At 37.3% G+C, this 20,126-nt stretch overlaps 1 protein-coding gene across 1 annotated transcript; it reads right to left on the minus strand.

Moving 5' to 3' along the window:
* Nucleotides 1-740: 740 nt before the first annotated feature.
* NDUFA12 (NADH:ubiquinone oxidoreductase subunit A12) lies at nt 741-18,903 on the minus strand. Its single transcript, XM_052000817.1, has 4 exons — nt 18,785-18,903; nt 12,721-12,803; nt 11,823-11,910; nt 741-1,033 (listed from the first exon to the last, which is right to left on the minus strand). The coding sequence occupies exons 1-4, from the start codon at nt 18,868-18,870 to the stop codon at nt 853-855; spliced, it is 438 nt and encodes a 145-aa protein (XP_051856777.1). The 5' UTR covers nt 18,871-18,903; the 3' UTR covers nt 741-852.
* Between the last annotated feature and the right edge of the window lie 1,223 nt (nt 18,904-20,126).

The following is a 20,126-nucleotide window of genomic DNA, read 5'->3' on the forward strand; positions in this document are numbered from 1 at the left end:
TAATGAGTGCTGAATGAAAGAATATGGTGACCTCATTTTCTTTGCAAATGCAACACTTCTGTATAATATTCTAGGAATATAGCTGCCACAAATATGGATGGACTTACTGTATATTTTGGGACAATGGCACCTCATGTGATATTCCATATTTTTTCCACTAAAAATACAGCATTTCTCCTAAGGAGAAGCAGTAAGAGCAATGATGTAGATTTGTCAGAACTCACAACCTCACCACACATACAATTATAAACACCAGAAATACCCATCAATCTATTTGGAGTCACTAATGTACAATATTGAAAGTAATTAATATATTTTTTCTCCTGAAAGATGCTGACTGCTTCTCTTTAGGTTTTTTACTTATTCATTTTTATGACTGATGCCTGCTGTTATTTCCCAATGGGCTTTTGTTTTATGAAATTTTAAAATGTATTGCTTTTGTTTTATTATAGGACAGATGCTGTGCTTTTAGTGAGGTTATTAAGCCTGTTGCTTACCAGATGAGCTCACTCCAGCGCCAAGGGCAGCGAGGCACTTTTTTCAAAGTAGTGTTTATAGAAGGAGTGGTTAACACGGTGCCCTTACCTGCGAGGGAGGCTGCTACAGCATTTCAAGCTATCCTTGTGCCTGGAGCCGAGGCACAGAGAGGACTACAACCAAGTGGACAGTCATCAGGAGGGCTTGGAAAACTCTAGTAGCTATGCTTTGCTTCATGAAAAGAAACTTTGAGAATGTCAATATGGATCTGAACACATAATACAATTTTATTAAAGGATTTTAATGTACAATGTACATAGACACCCCACACAGATGGGGGTCCACCAGAGATGGACCTTCTCTTCTTGGTGGGGTCTATTTGTAAGGGGTGGCAGGTGGGACCCATTCCTGAATCTTCTTCCGTGTAGTGGAATAGGGGACATACTGCTCAGGAGTGCCGCTCACGTTGAATTTGTGGTTCTTCCAGATGAACTTCCGAGATACGGGAGGGACAATCGTGGGAGGGTCGTCAGTCATGCAGTGGAGCCAACGATGCCTAAGGTTAAGAATGAACAGAGGTCAGTAAACAAGAGTGACTCAGTCATGGTCAAGGCTTTTAAAAGGAGGTCAATCTGTCTTTTGGGAGGGATCTGACATTAAATCAACATTAAAAACTTCTAAACAAAATGTGAAAAAAAAAAAGACACAATTCTTACCCTGAAGATTCCTATAATCTACTGAGAGGATATGACATTGACACAAAATAAAGGACAACAGGGATAAAGGGGAGAAAGTTAAGCATTGTAGGCAAATTTGAAAAGGGGAGTTTTTTCAGCTGGGGCTGGATAGAAGAAGAATACATGACATCTGTAGGGAGAAAAAAAGGTTGCTTGTGGGAGCAAGGGGTAAAGTAGATTAGATTAACTCCTTGAAGATATTTTTACATATGTCCATTCACTTATCTCTAAAAGGTGGGAGGTTTTAAGACAGTTTTGTAAAACTATCTTTTTGAGTCTGGGTCTGCTACAGTTATATGTGCCTGAGTGACGTCACTTGATGGGTTCAGCAACAGGGAAAGAAACAGTTCTCCCCAGATGTATAAGAGTCATCAACAGACGCCAGAAAAGTTCTAAGTCTGAAATTAGTGGCGCGGTTGCTTAAGAAGTCCTTTGGCCTTCTCAGGACTGTTGTTCCCTGATGGGAAACCACTAATGTCGCACAACAGAAACTCCACAATACAGGCATTTGTCAATTGGCAGCTTCAGATCCACTGAGAGCTCAAGGTGGGGTCCTGGAGGAGCTCAGAAAGAAAGTGATGATTATAAGAGATAAGAAAAGTGGGTGCCTTAGCATGAGAGAAGAACCGGAGGGGAATATCATTGTGGAAAACAGATCCAAGGCCAGGGAACAGCTCATTCTGCACTGAGCACATGGAAAGGAATAATGTGAATAAAAGTGAAGAGCTTGGCTGGAAGCTGACTGGAGTTCTCAAATTCTAGGCCAAAGACTCTGAGCAGGAGAATGACCTGTGGTCAGACGTGTTTGGGCTTTAGGAAGGTTTTCTTAGACATTAACAAGGTAGATTAAGGGACGAGAGAGCCTGGAAGCAGAATAGGAGCCGAGACTGTTAGAAGCATATAAGCAGAGACAATGAGGGGCAGAGCTTGGGTGTGGGAGGGGGAGCAGAGAGAAAGGGAATGGGGAGCAAGAAAGATTATGGAGATAGAAAGGAAGAATCAAGTCCCTGAAAGCTAATGATGTCCCGCAATAAGTTGTTCGGCTGACATGCAGAACATCACTTGGATACTGAGCCCAGGAGCACCCACAGCATGCAGCTACTTTTAATGGCCCATGAAGTTGAGAGCAAAATAGAATCTTTTTCTCCTACTTTGTGCCTTCACTTGAAAAAAACCAGTTTCATCATATTAATAAATAAATAAGACCCAGTTACAGTTTCCTTAAAAAATTTCCAGTTATAAAGACTCCAGAGACTAAAAGCTTAATAACTACAATGAGAAGCCAAAGAAGCAGCCAAACTGAAAATTACATGGAACTCAGCATTCCGGTTGATCATCGTTTGATAGTGCACCACACAAAATGCAATTTGCGTTCTCTGGCTCAGAAGCTAAGCCCTGACTGTGTCCATGGTACTGGTTAAAAGCATGCATATTTGCTTAAGTACAATGTTTAAGGAAACCACAGGTTTTTCAACATTTTTATTGTTTAAACAAAAGAGATGCAAGATTCACTTCTTAAAACTGTTGACTCTTGGTCCTTTCTGAGGCTAAAATTTCTGCATTAAAACATTTGTCATAAAGAGATGATGGACTCAGAGTGAAAATTGATACATATATTTTGGGGATGACAAATGTGGGTATTCATTGTGCTTGACTGTGTATGCTTTTTAAAAAACTTAAATACAAAAGGAAAAAAAAAACAGAAAAAATTACCCTCTGTACAACAGAACATAAGAGAAGATTCAAAGTATAAAACAATAAATTTCTATTTCAAGAAAGCCTACATAATAAATACTATATATTGTGTTAAAAAAAAAAAAAAACATTTGTCACTATACAGAAAAAGATGAATAGCGGCATTTTTTCCATAAACAATTAAATCATGCATGCAAATAAAGGACTAAAATGTCTACACCCTTTGACCCAGAGATTCCAAAGCAAGATAAAGATCTTGCTAGGCAAAAGATCACTGATAAAAAAAAAGCCTCCATACACACCAAAATATTTATAGCAGCCCTTTTTTATAATGAAAAGCCCACTGCTGGAGAATAGCTTAACAAACTATGTTAATGTAAGGGAATACTACTGTTCTATAAGAAACAAAGAATGTGATGAAAGAAGTATAAAAAAAACCTTACATTAACTGATACAAAGGGAAGCAAAGACAAAAAATGTATATAACATATATGTATATACATGTATATATGTGTGTGTGTATATATTACATATATATAATTATATAAGTAAAAAAGTACAACTACCACAAAACAATCAAGAATGAATGTTGCAAAATAATAAAAAAATAAGCTTGGCTTTAAAAATGAGATATAAGAAGACATCTCTCCCAATTCCTCTGCAAAGATGGAAGACACAGATATGGAGCACTGTATATAATTTTTTCAATGAAGTAGCCAGTTTTGAGGTCCCCCCCTCTTTATATTAAAAAAAAAAACCTTGTTATCAGAGATGGTTTTTGGGGAAGCTGGGAAGGGGAAAGATACAGGGAGAAATCTAGATGACATGAAACAAAAAAAGGCAATAAAAAAACCACTTAAAAAAAAGAATTAAATTGTGGCACAACTATCTAACTGGGATATGGATGCTGGAAATTTCCTTTGTAGTTTGGAGTAATAAAAAGCTATAGAAATCAAAAGCATCCCTTAGCCCACTTCTCAAAAGTGGGCTATTTTTTATTTTGTCTTTTTTATGCTCAGGGCTGAACAATGCCTGCCAAACAGAGACAAAGAAAGCTTATCCACGAATATTGATAGAATCCTCTCCTACAGCAGCCATAGCAAGCCTTTATTAGAAGGTCTCTACTATGTCCAGAGGCAACCTATTCCTAATTTGTCTAATAGTTGGAAAGAATGGACTACACTGGAATTTCACTATAATGAAGAAATTCAAAATAAAGTTCAGAATATCTAGTTATAATTAAAGAAAAAAAATTTTTTTCCCAGATGAACTATGATCAATTATGCTTTCCAATGGATTAGCAGGCAATTATTCTCATGAATGTGATTAACATAGAGAACAATACCAGATTATTTTGCCACACTTTCTTTTTCTCCTGACAAAATCAACCATTTCTATAGTTGATTTTTCTTCTTGAAAAGAAAATTGCTTAAATTTCCTGTTTCCTTGTGAGCCATAGCTATGGGATGAGTTTCTTCATACTGATCTAGTCCATTTATGCATATGCTATTGTATACAACAATGACTAAGACATAGACAAACAGTGCAAAAAATATCATGGGATTGGATTACTGATAGAAGCAAATTGTGCTATAAAAATAAAAGTTCTATCGCTATTAGCCACTGTCCAAGACTAGAGATTTCCATGGAATTTGACCTATCATGTAGAGCACTTAACTATTCCATGGATCTTCTTATCATTAAACTATACATTTAATTGGTCAAAGTCAGTGGAAGGACAAAAGTTTTTTTTTTTTTTTTTTAAACATCAAGTTCTAAACAACATGTCTATGGTGTAACTAGGAGATATTGCTCTCAATTATAAACACTATTAAAACAAAAGCTGCAAAAAAGAGATTAAGTTGGGTTTTCATTTGTTTACTAACAATACCTATATAGGTTTGTACAGTTTACAGAGCTTTTATATGCACAATCTCATTTGATCTTCACAGATCAAATGGCAGCTCAAGTGTTCTTTTCTTCAAAAAGCAGCTGTGAAAAGTGGAAAGGAAGCAAGATTTGGAGTCAGAAGATCTTGAAGGCCATGTCTTCAGTCAAGTGACCTCTCAGCCTGTTTCTTCATCTATAAAAATGAGATAAATATTTTTGTTCTGTTCCTGTATGTTAGGTGGATCAAAGCAGGAAGAGCTGGAAAAAAGAAGCTAGCATGTGCTGCCTCTTCTGTCTCCCCTGACGAAGGGGTTGTTCCAGCTTCAGCTGGGATGGCCTGTGCACCCTGGAGGCAGCTGGGAGAGAGTGCTACTTCCTTCTTGGGGGACATATCCCCAGGTAACCACCAGGAAAGTCAGGCTAGAAGAAGACACGGCAGTTGGGGCAGGGTAGGGGATGAGAAATCTATCATTCTTAGGGCTCCTGGGCCTACAGGTGGGTCTAACCAGGGACACAATACAACTGTAGGAAGATTTTCTTGAATCTAATAGTTGGGCTTTACATGTAATAGGAATTAAGTGTTACTTTATTATATTCAGTCCATCACTCTATCCTGTCAAGAGCAATCAATCCTCTTTTCAGAACCTAACTCTTCTATGATATGTTAGTTATCTCCCACCTTTTTGTCTCTGCAAATTTAATAACCATAACAAGTTTACCCTTGGAAAAAATTCAGCACAAAACAGTCAAGGGCAATCATTGGGACCATCCACAAAAAAAACTCTGTCTAGTTATTCAAACAGTACTGAACTGATTTAACCAATCTATCAATTAGCCTAGCCTGCATTTTTCCATTTTTTACAAATAGATACTTAAGTCAGAAAATAAATGCTTTGCTAAAAACTAAGAATATTAGATCCATATTTCCCTGATCTACCTGTCTAACAAAACAGGTTCCCCTCACAACACATATGCCTCAAAAGAAGAGAAAAATTATTGATTCCTGATAGAACCATGAAATCTAGAAAGGTGAACTTCCTAACAATTATGGCAATTATGATTTCACATGTATAATGGGTGTCACACTGCAATGGGTGAGGAATGGGCCGGTAGGGAGGGAAGGAATTTGGAACTCAAAGTTTAAAAGAAAAAACAAATAAATTAAAAAAAACACCCAAACAATTATAACAATCTCAAACTTGAATGGGCTAAGGAGCAGTGCATCACTATACATATACATGCATAAACACACACACACATACATATATAGGTGGCAAAGCAGATAAAGAGCTGGTCACAAAGCTAGAAAGGTTTGCAATGAAGTCCTATTTCTGACATTTAGTAGTTGGATGACCCTGAGAAATAAACTTATCTGACTTCTTGGTGCACTAAGCAACTCTCTAAGAAAGTAAGCAGTGCTAACCTGCCCTGGTAGAGAGAATTTCCTTACTCAAAGTTCTGAGGCTAGACCAATGACATCACAGGGTTAGTGCCCATCCCAAGATCATGATACATCCAGAAGTTCAAGAAGCTTTTTACAAGGCAGAAAGAATTTTTATCTCTTGTCTCTGTAGTGAGCTTTCCACTTCCAACTTTTCTCACACACTTAGGAAAGAGGTCAACCTATCTGAAAAATTTTCACATGGAACAATGTCATAGAGGGAGTTGGGGCACAAGAGAACAAAATCAAGACAAAGTTCAAATCCAAGATGATGATGGAAAACAGAGCTTCGTTTTTGCGGTACCTGGGATGGCAGAACCTCTCCATCACCTTTTGTCCTGAATAAATGAAAGGGTAACCCAGAAATCCACTTTCTAAATTTGGAGAAATATATTCCATGAATTCTTTCCATGACTAGTTAAAGTTTAATCTTATCCAAAAAAGGACATAAAAGAGGAGCATTTAAGCAAAGGACAAATAGCTCAATTTGAAGTAAGTCTGTTGAAACAAAAGAAATATAAACAAATCTCATGAAAGTATTTAAGGATTCACAATTAGAATACCACCTGCTTAGAAAATACTGAACTTGACAACATCCTTCCCTTTCTGAACATTATTAAACATAAGTAGCCAAATTATTTTAATTGGTCTCAATCAGCATCCCTCCCACATGAAGTTTATATTACAAGATTTGAATTTAACCCTCACTGGTGAGATCCAAAGGCAGATACTAAAGATAAATCAGCAGCCAAAGGAAGGAATTCTTTCTGAAGGACCAGAAAGGAAAATATTATGGAATTTAAAAAAAATATTCTTATTAAAATGCTTTTTATCGTGCAAAACAATCTCAGAGGCTGCTTCCAAGTTATTTGTCATTTATTTTGAGGACACAAATAGGTTCTTTTTATTTATAACTCAATTTCACTCCACTCAAACCACCAAAAAGGCAAATCAGACCTCCCATTATTCCTTCTAAAAAAATCAGACACTTTAATGGCAGCAAGGCACAAAGGAAGAAAAGAGCTGTCTATATGGAAAAGTTCTCAACATCCATTCCACTGCACAGTATGATTCACTAAGGTTTTATCAGAAAGGTTTCAAAATGTGTTTTTATCTAGAAGACTTCAAATTTTTCCATGAGTAATTGTGCCCAGCATGTACTACAACTCTGATAAATTGTGAAAAGGAAAAAGAGTTCGGAGTGGTGGTATACTTCCTCATTCACCACCAGTTATCAAACAGACTTATCTTCAAAGTTCAGGCTTGGAATTTTCCAAAAATTAAGTCACATAAGCTGGAACCATCAGCGTAAACTGACATGCTTTTGAACAAAAGTGAAATCTAAGAAACGAACACTGCATAAGAATTAGCAAAATAATTTAGCAGGGAAAACTATAACAACTCTGTCAGCTGGTTGCAAATTATTTTTGTATGAAAGATAGATTATAAATTAGCAAGAGTAACACTTTGTAATATAAGACAATCTACTTCAAAATATGCCTAGTAGACATCTGAACTAAATCTTAATATTCATACACTTTGGAACAGAAATTCAAAAGAATTCTATTTGACACCAACTTGGCAACACATTGTTTCAAACAATTTCTGAATGAGCTTCTTGGAAATCTGCAACTGGGGCCATGCTGAGGAACAGGTTATATTATAAAAATGAGAAAGTCAGTGGTAAATTCAGCCCAGAATTTATGCCAGAATGGAAAGAAACTGACGAATGAATGAATGTCAAAAGCAAATAAGTAATAGTTTTAAATTAAATTAGCTGTAGGTGACTATAGACACAGACACAGACACAGACACACAGACACAATTCAAGACTTCAAAATTCTACTTAAAGCACATCTTTTCTAAAAGTCTTGCCCAACAAAGTGAAAAATATTTTGAAATCTCTGCTTAATACCGGGCTAGATTTGGAGGGAAAGGCCTTGACAAATCCCTACCTGCCCATCACTACTTGTGTATGGCCTGTTTCCTCAGTTATAATCTGAGATGCTTAAATCAAATGATCAGGGTCCTCTTTCAGCTGTAAAGCTATGATTGTGATATGTTTCCTTTAAAAAGCATATACATATCCTGATAATCTTTATATTATATATTTACCATCTAACGTGACCTTCCTTTTCTCTCTTCTTTCTGTTTCCTAAGATTCCTTCCTTCCTTCCTTCCGTCCATCCATTCATCCATCCTCCCTCAGTTAAATTCAAACTTCCTCCAGGAAACCTCTCCAACTATCTGAGTCACCCTGATCTCTTCCTTCTACTTTGGAAGAATACAATCTATCTGGGCTAATCACTAAGCATTTAATTATATAATTATAATTATATATAAATCTGTAACATGTGCATCTTACAATCACATACCCTTTACATTATGATGCAATTTTCTCTATATATTTAGCTTTAAACATCTTTTTCCACATACACAGTAAATTCCTAATGGGCAGGGGCTTGCATCTTCTATATTTGTGAGTTCTTAGTGAGAAGTAGCCTGACCTACTGGAGTGTGTTGGATCAGGAACAAGGAAGCCTGGGGTTCAGTCCAGCTTCAAGTGCTTGCTAAATGTATGATTATGAACAATGGAATTAAACTCTGAGCCCTCCATTTCCTTATCTGTAGAATGGGCCAATAGCACCTACCTGTTTTTAAGTGCCAAATATTAAACACAAAGTGAGAGGGAAAAAATCTCCATGGATAAGCTCTATGAAACATTCTTCTGTTAGAATAGAGGTTCTTAATCTGGGTTGCTAGAACTCTTTGTGCAGGAAATCTATGAATCTTTACTTTCACTACTCTCTAACTGAAATTTTGCATACCCTTCCACTATGAATATGGAAACACTCAGAGCACCGAAGCAATCCATGATGCAACAAAGAGTAAGAACTCCTGTCCAGAGTGTTTCCAGAAGGTAATTTTGGAGAAATAAAATTCTGGCATTCCTAATTGCCATGTTACCTATAAAAGTCGATCATTTCTGGCTGCTTTTGGAATATGTTATAATCCCTTATATTGGATTACTCTTTTAGGAAGAATTGCCTTGCCATATTATGTCAGTTACAAAAGGAGACAAGCAAGATGCTTAACATCCTACAGAGGTTTGATATTAATCTAAACGTTTTCCTCAGCCTAAATTTTGTATTGTTATAATTCTGCCAATGGCACAAAGATAAAAAACAAAAGATCTCTGCTATAGGTTTAAGAGAAGAGACCAGTGATTTGAAAGTAAAAAGAAGATGCCACCATGTGGAGACAAGCTCTGTACTAGGAAAAACACAGGAACCACCTGCTCTTGGCTGTTCCAAGCACTTCCAATTACAAAAAATGGTGCTTCTATGTGCTTAGTTATAAATCAATGACTAAGGCCACGAAAGTCTTGTTTTACTGTTTCAGTAAGTCCAGAAGGGATCATGACTTCTTCAATGCCATACTATTCAAGCCTCATTTCTGGCCCTGCCAAAGTGCCATATCTAGGTCCTGAGCTGGACTCTGGATTCACACAGAAGACCAGCCTAGAATGCTGGATCTCCCCACAACAGATTAAATGATCAGGCCACATCATCTTCTTAAATTATTTACTAAGGAACAGAAAAATTTGCATAGGTAGAAATGCCCGAATATAATTATACATATAAAGTACTTCAGTACTTTATATTTATTTAATATTGAGAACAGACTTCTTACTGATTTTTCTCAGTGTTTTTCATCTTGTCACATTCCATGTAATTCAGAGGTCATGAACCCTTTTTTGTGACATGGATTCTGAGGGAATGACCCCTTCTCAGAATCACAACTTTAAATAATTGAAAGAAGTATTAAATTTCAGTTAGAGATTAGTAAAAATCTCTTTTTGTTGTTGTTTGCTTACATTTTGTTCCTTTTTAATCTGATTCTTCTTGTGCAGCATGATGATTGTGGAAATATGTATAGAAGAATTTTACATGTTTAACATATAGTGGATTACTTGCCGTCTGAGGAAGATGGGTAGAAGGAAGGGAGGGAAAAAAATTTGGAACACAAGGTTTTGCAAGGGCAAATGTTGAAAATTATCTATAAATATGTTTTGAAAATAAGAAGCTTTAATAATAAAAATAATAATAATGAAAAAGGACATTAGTAAAAATAAAAATGTCATTTTCTTCCCATCCAAATTCACAGACCTCAGGTTAAGAAATACTGATCTAGAACACAAATTGCTAATGAAATACTGTGATGTTTCACATATTACTGATTCAGACACTTAACAAAGGATGCAAGCTAAAGGGCTCCTGTCTTGTAGCCTGAAAGACAACTTAAATCAATGGCTTTAAAAAAATTGATAAATGATCAATTGACACCCTTTCATCAATGAACTAATTGTCAGGCACCGGTGAGGAGTCCCTGCTACAAAGAAGCTCACTCTATCCAGATTTGTCAACCAATACGAGATACAGACAAAGAGCAAAAATAAATGGAGGTGGGGAGACCTCAGGAAGGAAGTGATACAAGCTGAAGGAGTGAAGAGAGAGGAGTGATTTAAAGAGAGTTTATGGAGCAATGCCCTTCCAAGGCAAAAACACTAGAAAAAGAATGTTGTGCCTGAGAACTCAGTGACTTGAACAGTCGGAGGGTTGAAGGAGACTCTGAAGTGTCAAGCCTAGAATGAGGCCATCAAGTGAAACTGCAAAACTCAGAGAGCAAGGCTCCCTGAGGGAGGAGGGGAAGTTGCAGATAACTGGCTCAGCTTTGGGCTGAGCAGGAAATCTCAAAGAGATGTATAAAAATAAGCTTGTATGAGTAGTATGGAAGGAATCAAGAGGAAGAAGTACAGGGTATGATGAGACCATGAATCCCTCTGGGCCCTTCTGTCAATGAATCTAGGTACAGGAGGACAGCATGCAGACAGAGGATCACTGTGGGTCTCAAATGTTAACAACCAACATTAGGCATTCCATTTAATGGGAAGATGAGTTTAAATCTTCAAAGAGTATAAGCTTCAAGGAAAAATTAAGATCATTTTATTCAGTGCAATACTGACAAAGTATCATTAATATAAAAGAATAAATAAAAGAAGTTGTTAAAAACAAAAGGCAAAAAAGAAAAACACAATCTGGGATTCAAGGATGTTTTAGCTCTGCAAATGTCTACATCACAGAGAAAAAAGTCAGCCACTAGCCAATCGAGTAAGAGGTAAAATTTAAGAATATTTATGCATATGGCAAAAAGTAGAAAAACATCTGGGAAACCAAGCTCTGGTCACTGCTGTCTAGGACCATCAAGCACTCTCTTAGCTTCTTTTACTGACTCAACAGTACCATCCTATCAATAGCCAAAAGCTATTTGGTCCCTAGGTACTTATTAATCACTTGTGTGTACAGACCACAAACAGGGAGAGGGCCCCCTCCTCCGTTCCTACATCTCCTTGTCCTATGTATACAACAGGCTGACATCCCTGCTTATGGGCTTTCAGAGCTGCAATGGTTCTTTCCATTTCACCATATTGCTTCTTTTGGTCAATAAAGTCACTATAAAATCTCAGCAGAATAAATAAACATGCACACATAACCTATTAATAAAATATGCCTCTGCTTTACCATTCAGGGGGCACCATGCTTCCATCCACATCCCAGAAGGTATTTTTGCCATTCATTTCAGTGGTGTAGATAACCCATCGGTGTCGACCTGAGTGAAAAGAAACAATAACATTGGACAGATCTGAGGGTAAGAGAATAATAACAAGGATGCTTCTAGGAAATCAAAGAAGATAAACAAGTCTTGAAATGCCAAATATACTTACTATTGTCTTAGAAGAGATCTGTTCCTAAGGAACACTATAGCTATTGTTTTAGTAAGACCAGCCCCCAAAATCTGAGCACTTCGATCATGAGCCTCTGCTAGAGGAAGCCTGCCCCTAATACCTAATCTCCTTTTCTTCCTTCCTTACAGCCCTTAGCTTCTGAAGGTTAAGAGCAGAAGACAAGGTCTGTTTCCTTGGTCAGGCTCACAGCAGGTGAGAGCAGAAAGGACTCATCCCTTGCTGGGTCTATTTAGCAGAAACAGCCCAAAAACCAATTCAAATTGCACTTTCCTATAGAACTGATGCTAAAATGGATAATCAGACTCCCAGGGTGGCATCCTAAAAGTCTTTTAGTATAAACAGTAAAACTATATTATAGGCAAGTTTTTTAGACTCCCTGAGGGTCAGTTTTCTCATCTGTAAAATAAGATAAAAACACCTTTAATTTACTGGGTTACTGTAAGGACCAATGCGATGTAAAGATCCTCTATAAGCTGGAAATTGTAACACAAATAAAACAGATAATGAAAAAGAGGACAATGATAAGCAAGCATACTTTTCATCATGCACTATTTGGCTTATATGAAATTTACATATTGGACATAAATTTTAAAACTCTAGGTCCATAAAAATTCTAACACCTCATATTGTGCTAATTTTAATTTCTAAGTCTCCTTACCAGATGTTTCACTTACCAAAAAACTGTTTGTTGTCTTCATAATATTTATTTCCATATTTGTCCTCTCCTACTAATGTGCCAACCCTCACATCGTTTACCCTGCAAATTCCCAAAAAGAAATATTTTAAGTTATGTGCGATTCTTTGAGCAAAGTGAAGTCAAACTTGATGCTTCATTTTTTTTTCTTAATATCCTCCCCAACTACATGTTAAAACAATTTTAAACTTTTCTTTTTAAAGTTCTGAGTTCCAAATTCTACCCCTCTCTCTTTGAAATGCCAAGTAATCAGATATAGGTTATACATATGCAATCATGTGAAACATTTCTATTAGTCATTTTGTAAAAGAAAGTGAAAAATAGCACGCTTCAGTCTGTATTCAAACAATATCAGTTTTTTCTAAAAGCAAATAGTATGCATCATCATTAGTCCTTTGAGATTGTCTTAGAAACTGTCAGTCACGAGGGCTTATGGAAAATTATGTTGAAATTTGGTTGCCCAGAATTCATCAAAATAGTACATCAATTACATAATGGCATGCTTGCCTGGGTTCTGGATGATAGACAGTGGAATGAAACAAAGTTGTATGCTTGCTCCCATACTTTTTTTAACATGATGTTTTCAGCCATGTTGTCAAACACCTTCAATAAAGACAAACATGGAATCAAAATCTGCTACTGCACTGAGGATCAGTTCTTCAACCTGAAAAGGTTACAACATAAAACTAAAGCATAGGGAGTATTGGTGAATTATTTTTTGCTAAGAATAAATAGCTAAGTCATTCACAATTCTTCATTGAACAATACTGCTGTTACTGTGTACGGTGTTCTCCTGGTTCTGCTCATTTTACTTTGAATTAATTCATTTAAGTCTTTCCAGATTTTTCTAAAATAATTCTGCTTGTCATTATAGTACAATAATATTTAAGGAATATTCACTGGCAATTAGGGCACAGTAATATTTCTTGATCCATGATTTTCAAACAATAAGTTTCACTGAGTACTCAGTAGAGCATCATCATGTAGAACATGTAAAATGTCAACAATTTTTGCAAGCCTGGAATCACTGGCTACTAAGAAATAGCAGCTGATTAGGCTAAGCATACACAACAGATCAGCCAGCCACAAGAAGAAAAAAGGAAGGAGTAGAAAAGGCCCAGCTCCATGAGGCAGGAGGTCTGGGGTTAATCCTAATTGCCTCAAACTACCTGTGACAATTATTTACCTCTCCTAGACTCCAGAAAAAGAGGTCATTGGCAAGATAATAGCATTTAGGGGAAGCTAGGTGCCACAGGAATGCACATGTGCGCGGGCGCGTGTGTCTGTGTGGGTATAACTCTTGGAGGGAGAGGGAGGAGAAATGCTGTGGCAACGCATAAAGATATGAAAAACAAGAATCAATACTTTTTTTTTTTTTAAATCAAAGGAGTGACTGGAATGCAAGAATTTTTAAAAAAATAATTAAACTTTATTTTTGAATTAAACTAAATTCTGAGCTCCAAATCATCTCTCTTTATCTAGTCTTTTCCCAGCATTGGGCACAGTGGATACAGCATCAGCCCTGAAGTCAGGAAGACTTAAGTTCCAATCTAAGCTTAACACCTCCTACCTGTCTGACCCTGGGAAAGTCACTTAACCCCAAATGTCTCAGCAAAAAAAAAAAAAAAAAAAAAAATAGAGCAAGAACCTCAGAGATATAACTGATATTAAGAGCCAAGGATGGACAGGACTTGATTTTTCTGTGATTCAAAAACCAAACCAGCTTATGACTGGAGAGAGAAAATCATGTTGTTTCCAGGTTAAGCGAATATTTTCACCACCAATTCTCAGGGATGGTCATCTTATGTCAAAGGAGGATGACTTCAGTCTTGGTGGAGATAATCACTACATAGATGAATTCAGTAATTCAACAAATCAATTAAAACTCATCAAGTGTTTATTAAAACATTATGTACAGGTTTTGCATCAAGTTCTGGAGATCCAGAGAAAAAGAAGAAATCCTTGCCCTCAAGGAGCTTATGTTTTAATTAGAGGAAAAAAATATGCAGAATACTATGCAGCAGGAGAGAGGGATAAGATACAATCTCTAAATTCAAGGTGCTCTTGTTTCAGAGATGAAATGAACATACAGAAGACCTGATAGATAAATTCCAAGGAAATGTTTTAGTGTCACTGAATATTCATGACCTTTGGATGCCACCTCTCATGCATATGAATAAATGATGCTAGCTGTTTCACAGTGCCACGTGGCAGTAAATACAGCATTCAAACCCAGGTCCTCAGATCCCACATCCTAGGCTCTTTCTAAGATCCACAACTGCCCATGGCACCGATTGTAAGGATATGCCTCTCACCATTCCCAAATGACACAGCAGTTCCAAAGACAATTTGACCTCAAGTCTATGGCAAGTTTTCCCAGAACGGCACACCGGCTTCAGGACTAGAAGAGACCACTGAATCTAAACCCCACATTTTACAGAGAAAATGGAAGGCCAAAGCCTGGTGGAGGTAAACAGCAGAGATCAGTTTCACACACAGTGCTCAAGACTCAGTGGCCATCTAGTTATGCTCCTGGCATGAGACAAGAGTGAGGAGGCTGGGGGAAGGGGGCTGAAGCTTAAAAGAATCATTGGGAGGGATGCTAATATTCAGAGCTGAAAGAAACTTTTGAGATAAGCCAATAGTTTAATTACATCAACTGTGGCTTACAAAGCAGTCACTTGAAGATAAATGCTCTTATCTGTTGCTCTCTTGACATAGTATTAAATCAAATAATAATGTTAAAGTATGCCTATTAACTCACCCTGTTCATTCTACAGAAAAAAAGATATGGAAGAAATGTAGATGCCCATCAAGTGGGACACAGCTAATCAATAGGAGGCAAATAAATATAATTATGGAGTATTACTGATCAATGAGACATGATGAATGTGATGACTACAGAGAAGTATGAAATGCTCTACATGAACTGAAGTAGAAAACAAGATCCATAATGTGTGCAGCAATGTAAATGAAAATGAAAAGACATCTAAAAATCAGGTGAAGATAGTAAAATCATGAAGATGAAGAGAGCTCAAAAGGAGGTTTTAAAGGACAACCTAAATCCAACCCTTCACTGTGAGAGAGGTGAAGAAGTGTTACATTTCAGACTTTTGTTTTCAGACTCCCCACCATGCATAAAGATATGAAAAACAAGAATCAATACAATTTTTTTTAAATCAAAGGAGTGACTGGAATGCAAGAATTCCTTTATATTAACATTCTTTTTTAAAATTTTGAGTTCCAAATCATCTTCCTTTATCTAGTCTCTTCCCAACATTGGGAAAGCAAGCAATGTATCAATTATAGATATGAAGTCACACAAAATATATTTCCATATTAGACATAGAGCCAAAAAAAGCAAGAGAAAATATGTTTTAAAAAAATTATATTTTTAATTTGCATTCAGGATCTATCAGTTCTTTCTCTCTCTCTGGAGGTGGACAGAATTTTTCAACATGCATTCTTTAGAAATGTCTTGATGAGAGTAATTAAGTTTTTCCCGGCTGATCATGATTATAACATTGCTATTATTGTGTATAACGATCTGGTTCTGCTCTCTTCCCTTCGTAACAATTCATCTAAGTCTTCCTAGTTTATTCTGAAACCATTTGCCTCATCATTTCATAAGCACAATAGTTAGAACCACAAATTTCAGAACTACTAACAACTATCCCACAGGCTATGATGAAGTACAAACAAAATATAACATTAGTAAAGATGACGATATCTCCATTTCCTTCGGGTTTTAAGGTTTGCAACACAATAGACATACATTATCTCATTTGATTCCCCCAACAACACTATGAAGTAGATACTGTTTCAGATTTATTTACAATAAACATTACATTGATGTTGTTCATGTTTTACATTTTCAAAGTTTTCCCAGGATCTCTCTCTCTCATTCTCCCTTCCAGAGAGTCATCCTATAAAACAAATGCTATTTTTTAAAAACTAAAAGGCTAAAAGAGATTTAATGACTTGCCTTAGATCACACAACTAACACAAGTCTAAAGCTGGATTGGAACCTGAGTCTTACTGACTTCCAGTTCTATATTTAATATTCAGAATAATATATGTTAAGTGTTTTATAAAACTAAAAGCACTAGAAAAATGTCAGTCCCTTTTACTAATGTATTATGTATGATACAACATGTATAATGCTACAGATATAATTATATAACTCTCTATATATGTATGTTTCTGTGTATGTGTATATATGTCATCCATGTAGAAAGTCAACATTTTAACTCAGATCATACATATTATACCGTTTTTCAAGAAATGATAATACATGCTCAATAGGGGTATAGAAATCTATTTTACCCTGCAGGAATATAGGAAAGAAATGGAAAATATGAAAAGGAGGCGAAATAAAAGACACTGAAAGAGGGAGTGATCAGTACCAAAACACTTTTGAGGGGGACAGGATGAAAGAAGAGAATAAATGTGGGGAGAATTACCTGAATTAGCAATAGTAATTGTAAAAAGAATTTTGAAGCAAGTCTCTTTGACAAGGCCTTTTTCTCAAACATAGAAGGAACGGAGTCAAATTTATAAAAAATAAAAGCCATGCCCCAATTGATATATGCTCAAGATATGATGTGTGCCCAAAGGGCTATAAATTCCTTTGATCTAACAACATCACTACTTGGCATGAATACGAAAAGAGATAAGAAGAAAAGGAAAATGACCTATATGTACAAAAATATTCAAAGCAGCTCTCTTCGCAGGGCCAAAAAAAAAAAAATTTTGAAAATTGAGGGGATGAACATCAATTGGGGAATGGTTCAATAAACTATGGTATGTGTTTGTGATGGCATTATTATTTTATGGGAAATGATGAGCAGGATTGTTCTCAGGGGAAAAAAAATCATAAACCTAAAAAGTCCTCCATGAACTCAAGCAAAGTGAAATTACTGTATACAAAGTAATAGCAATGTTCTGGGATGATCAGCTGTGAATGACTTTAATATTCTCAATAATACAATCATCCACAACTACTCTGAAGGATTTATGATGAAAAATCCTATCCATACCCAGAGAAGGAACTGATTGTGTCTGAATACAGATTGAAGCATTCTCTCTTAATTTTTAACAAATTTTCTTGAGGATTTTTATTTTCATTAGGGTAAGAGAGCTATGTTTCTTTCACAACTTGACTTTTATGGAAATGTTTTGCATAACTTCACAAGTGGTTTCTTAATTGTGGGTGGAGATAAGGAAGAAAATTCAAAAATTTTAAAGACAAATGTAAAAAAAATTAGTTTTAAATGTGACTGGGGGAAATATTAAATAAGGAATTAAATAAATTATCAAGGAAATGACATAGCATTTAAATATTGGTTCTTACACTATTTGAGGAAGTCTCTGGGCCTCAGTTTCCTCACCTATATGAATGAGCAATATTAGATGGCTTCTGAGGTTCCTTTAAGACATCATTCAAGGATTCTGTGCTGTTACTGCTTATGTGTCCATTTCAGTCCTACCCAGCTCTCCCTAACCCCATTTGGGGTTTTCTATGCTGGATACTAGAGTGGTCGCCATTTCCTTCTCCAGCTCAGTTGACAGATGAGGAAACTGAGGCAAAAAAATTTGCCCAGGGTCTGAAACTGGATTTGAATTCAGGTCTTCCAAACTTCAGGCCAGCACGGTATCTATTGAGCCACCTAGCTGCCTTCACTACTTGTGTAACTTTGGGAAAGTTGCTCAATCTCTCCTGACCTCAGTTTCCTCATCTGTAAAAAGGGGATTGTTGTGAGGAACCTCTCCGAGGTCCCTTCCACCTTACGGTTCAGTACCTCCTCCTTCCTCTTCCCCCGCCCCAGCTTCACAAGTCACAGCCTCCTTCGTGTCTCAGTTTCCGAACACTAAATGGCCCTGAGGTTCCTCCCAGCTCTAGTTCTGAGGACCCAGGACCACCGTCTGTATGACTGAGGGAGGTGGTCCTCTCCCGTCCTCCAGCCGTGCCCTTGACTTCGGGGACGCCCCAAGGTGACTCTGGCCCCCTCGGGCCCCGGGCCCCGGCACAGCCCCGCTCTCACCTGAAGAACTGGCGCAAATAGCCAAAGACGCCTCCATGACCTCTGAGCTGGCCTAAGCCCCGGCCCAACACCCGCAGATACTCCATCCAGCCCCCTGCCGCCGCGCCGCCCCCTCACCGGAAGTGACGGTGCACTCGGGGAAAAAGCCCGGTCGGAAACCGCCGCTCGGGTCCCTAAGGTTCCGTCAGGAGAGTTCCCATGCCCCGCCTCCAGCCTCACAGGTAGGCGCGAGCCAGGGCATAGGCTCCGCCCCTCTTCTCTAAGCTCCTCCCCTGGCTTTAGGCCACCCTGCTTGACACTTGCTTGTTTACACCTAGAAGGGAAAGGGACCTCTGAGTCCATTTCTCTTGTTTTCCAGGGGAAGAAACTGAAGCCCAAGGAAGTTCAAGTTCATAATAAAAATAGCATCTTGGACCAGAGATTTAGAAGGAAAAGGAATGTCATCTAAGCCCCTCATTTTACCGAAAAGCAAACTGAGATCCCCAGAATAGTTATCACTTAGCCTTTGGAGTCAGGTCATAAGAGCTGGAAAACCCAGTAAAGACTGAGCTCCACCTGGATGTTTTACTTCTCAGGAAATTGAATTCCAGAGAAGTTAACTTGCTCAAAGTTACATATGTAGCACAAACCAAATCGGAGCCTGGCTTCTCCAGTTCCCAGTCCGGCACATTTTCTAAATGCGTAGCAATGTAGTTTACATTACAGCAAATGAAATGTGCAGATAAATGTGAAGTAACTTTGTTGCAGGGCAGAGATTTCTCCAGGCGCTTTTGAATCCTAGACCTATTTGCTAGTGAACATGGGCAACATTATTACTAATGGGCAATTACTTTTATTAATAGTAATTTACACATTAGAATATACCCCTTGAGAGCCATTTCTATAACTTCTGCTAGCATTGTCAGGGTGGGACCCCAAGAGGCCGTTGATTGCTTCTCCTTTCAGGGGCTGTTTCTAATAAAATTGCTCATGTGCCCCCATCTGGCATGCTCCCTATTGATGAACAGCAAAACTTAATATAATAATATATATAATATATTAATAAAAGTATTTGCCAATAAGAACGATTAGTGCACAATATCCCCTCCCAAATGAGGGCATTCTCTCCTCTTGAATATAAGAGGTTGTTGGGGAGAGTGGGCTTCCTCCTAACAGACACAGTCCCTGATCATTGAAAGACTTTTCTCAAGTTCATAACCAGCATTCTGTTGTGGTACAAAACTCCTTTTAAGATTCTTTTTCCCTTGGGTCCCAAGATTGAGGATATCTTAAGAAAGATATCTCGATCAACTAGTATTTATTAAATGCCTACTATGAGCCATGCACATGTGATGCACTAGAG

This window comes from Antechinus flavipes, chromosome 5 (assembly GCF_016432865.1).
Source record: "Antechinus flavipes isolate AdamAnt ecotype Samford, QLD, Australia chromosome 5, AdamAnt_v2, whole genome shotgun sequence".
NCBI lineage: Eukaryota > Metazoa > Chordata > Mammalia > Dasyuromorphia > Dasyuridae > Antechinus > Antechinus flavipes.

Coding starts and splice junctions, on each gene's coding strand:
- NDUFA12 (XM_052000817.1), bottom strand. CDS start 18,870: ATGGAGTATCTGCGGGTGTTGGGCCGGGGCTTAGGCCAGCTCAGAGGT. Junction 11,911..12,720: donor AGACAACAAACAGTTTTTTG/GTAAGTGAAACA, acceptor CTTTTCACTCAG/GTCGACACCGATGGGTTATC. Junction 1,034..11,822: donor AGCATGGTGCCCCCTGAATG/GTAAAGCAGAGG, acceptor TCTTAACCTTAG/GCATCGTTGGCTCCACTGCA.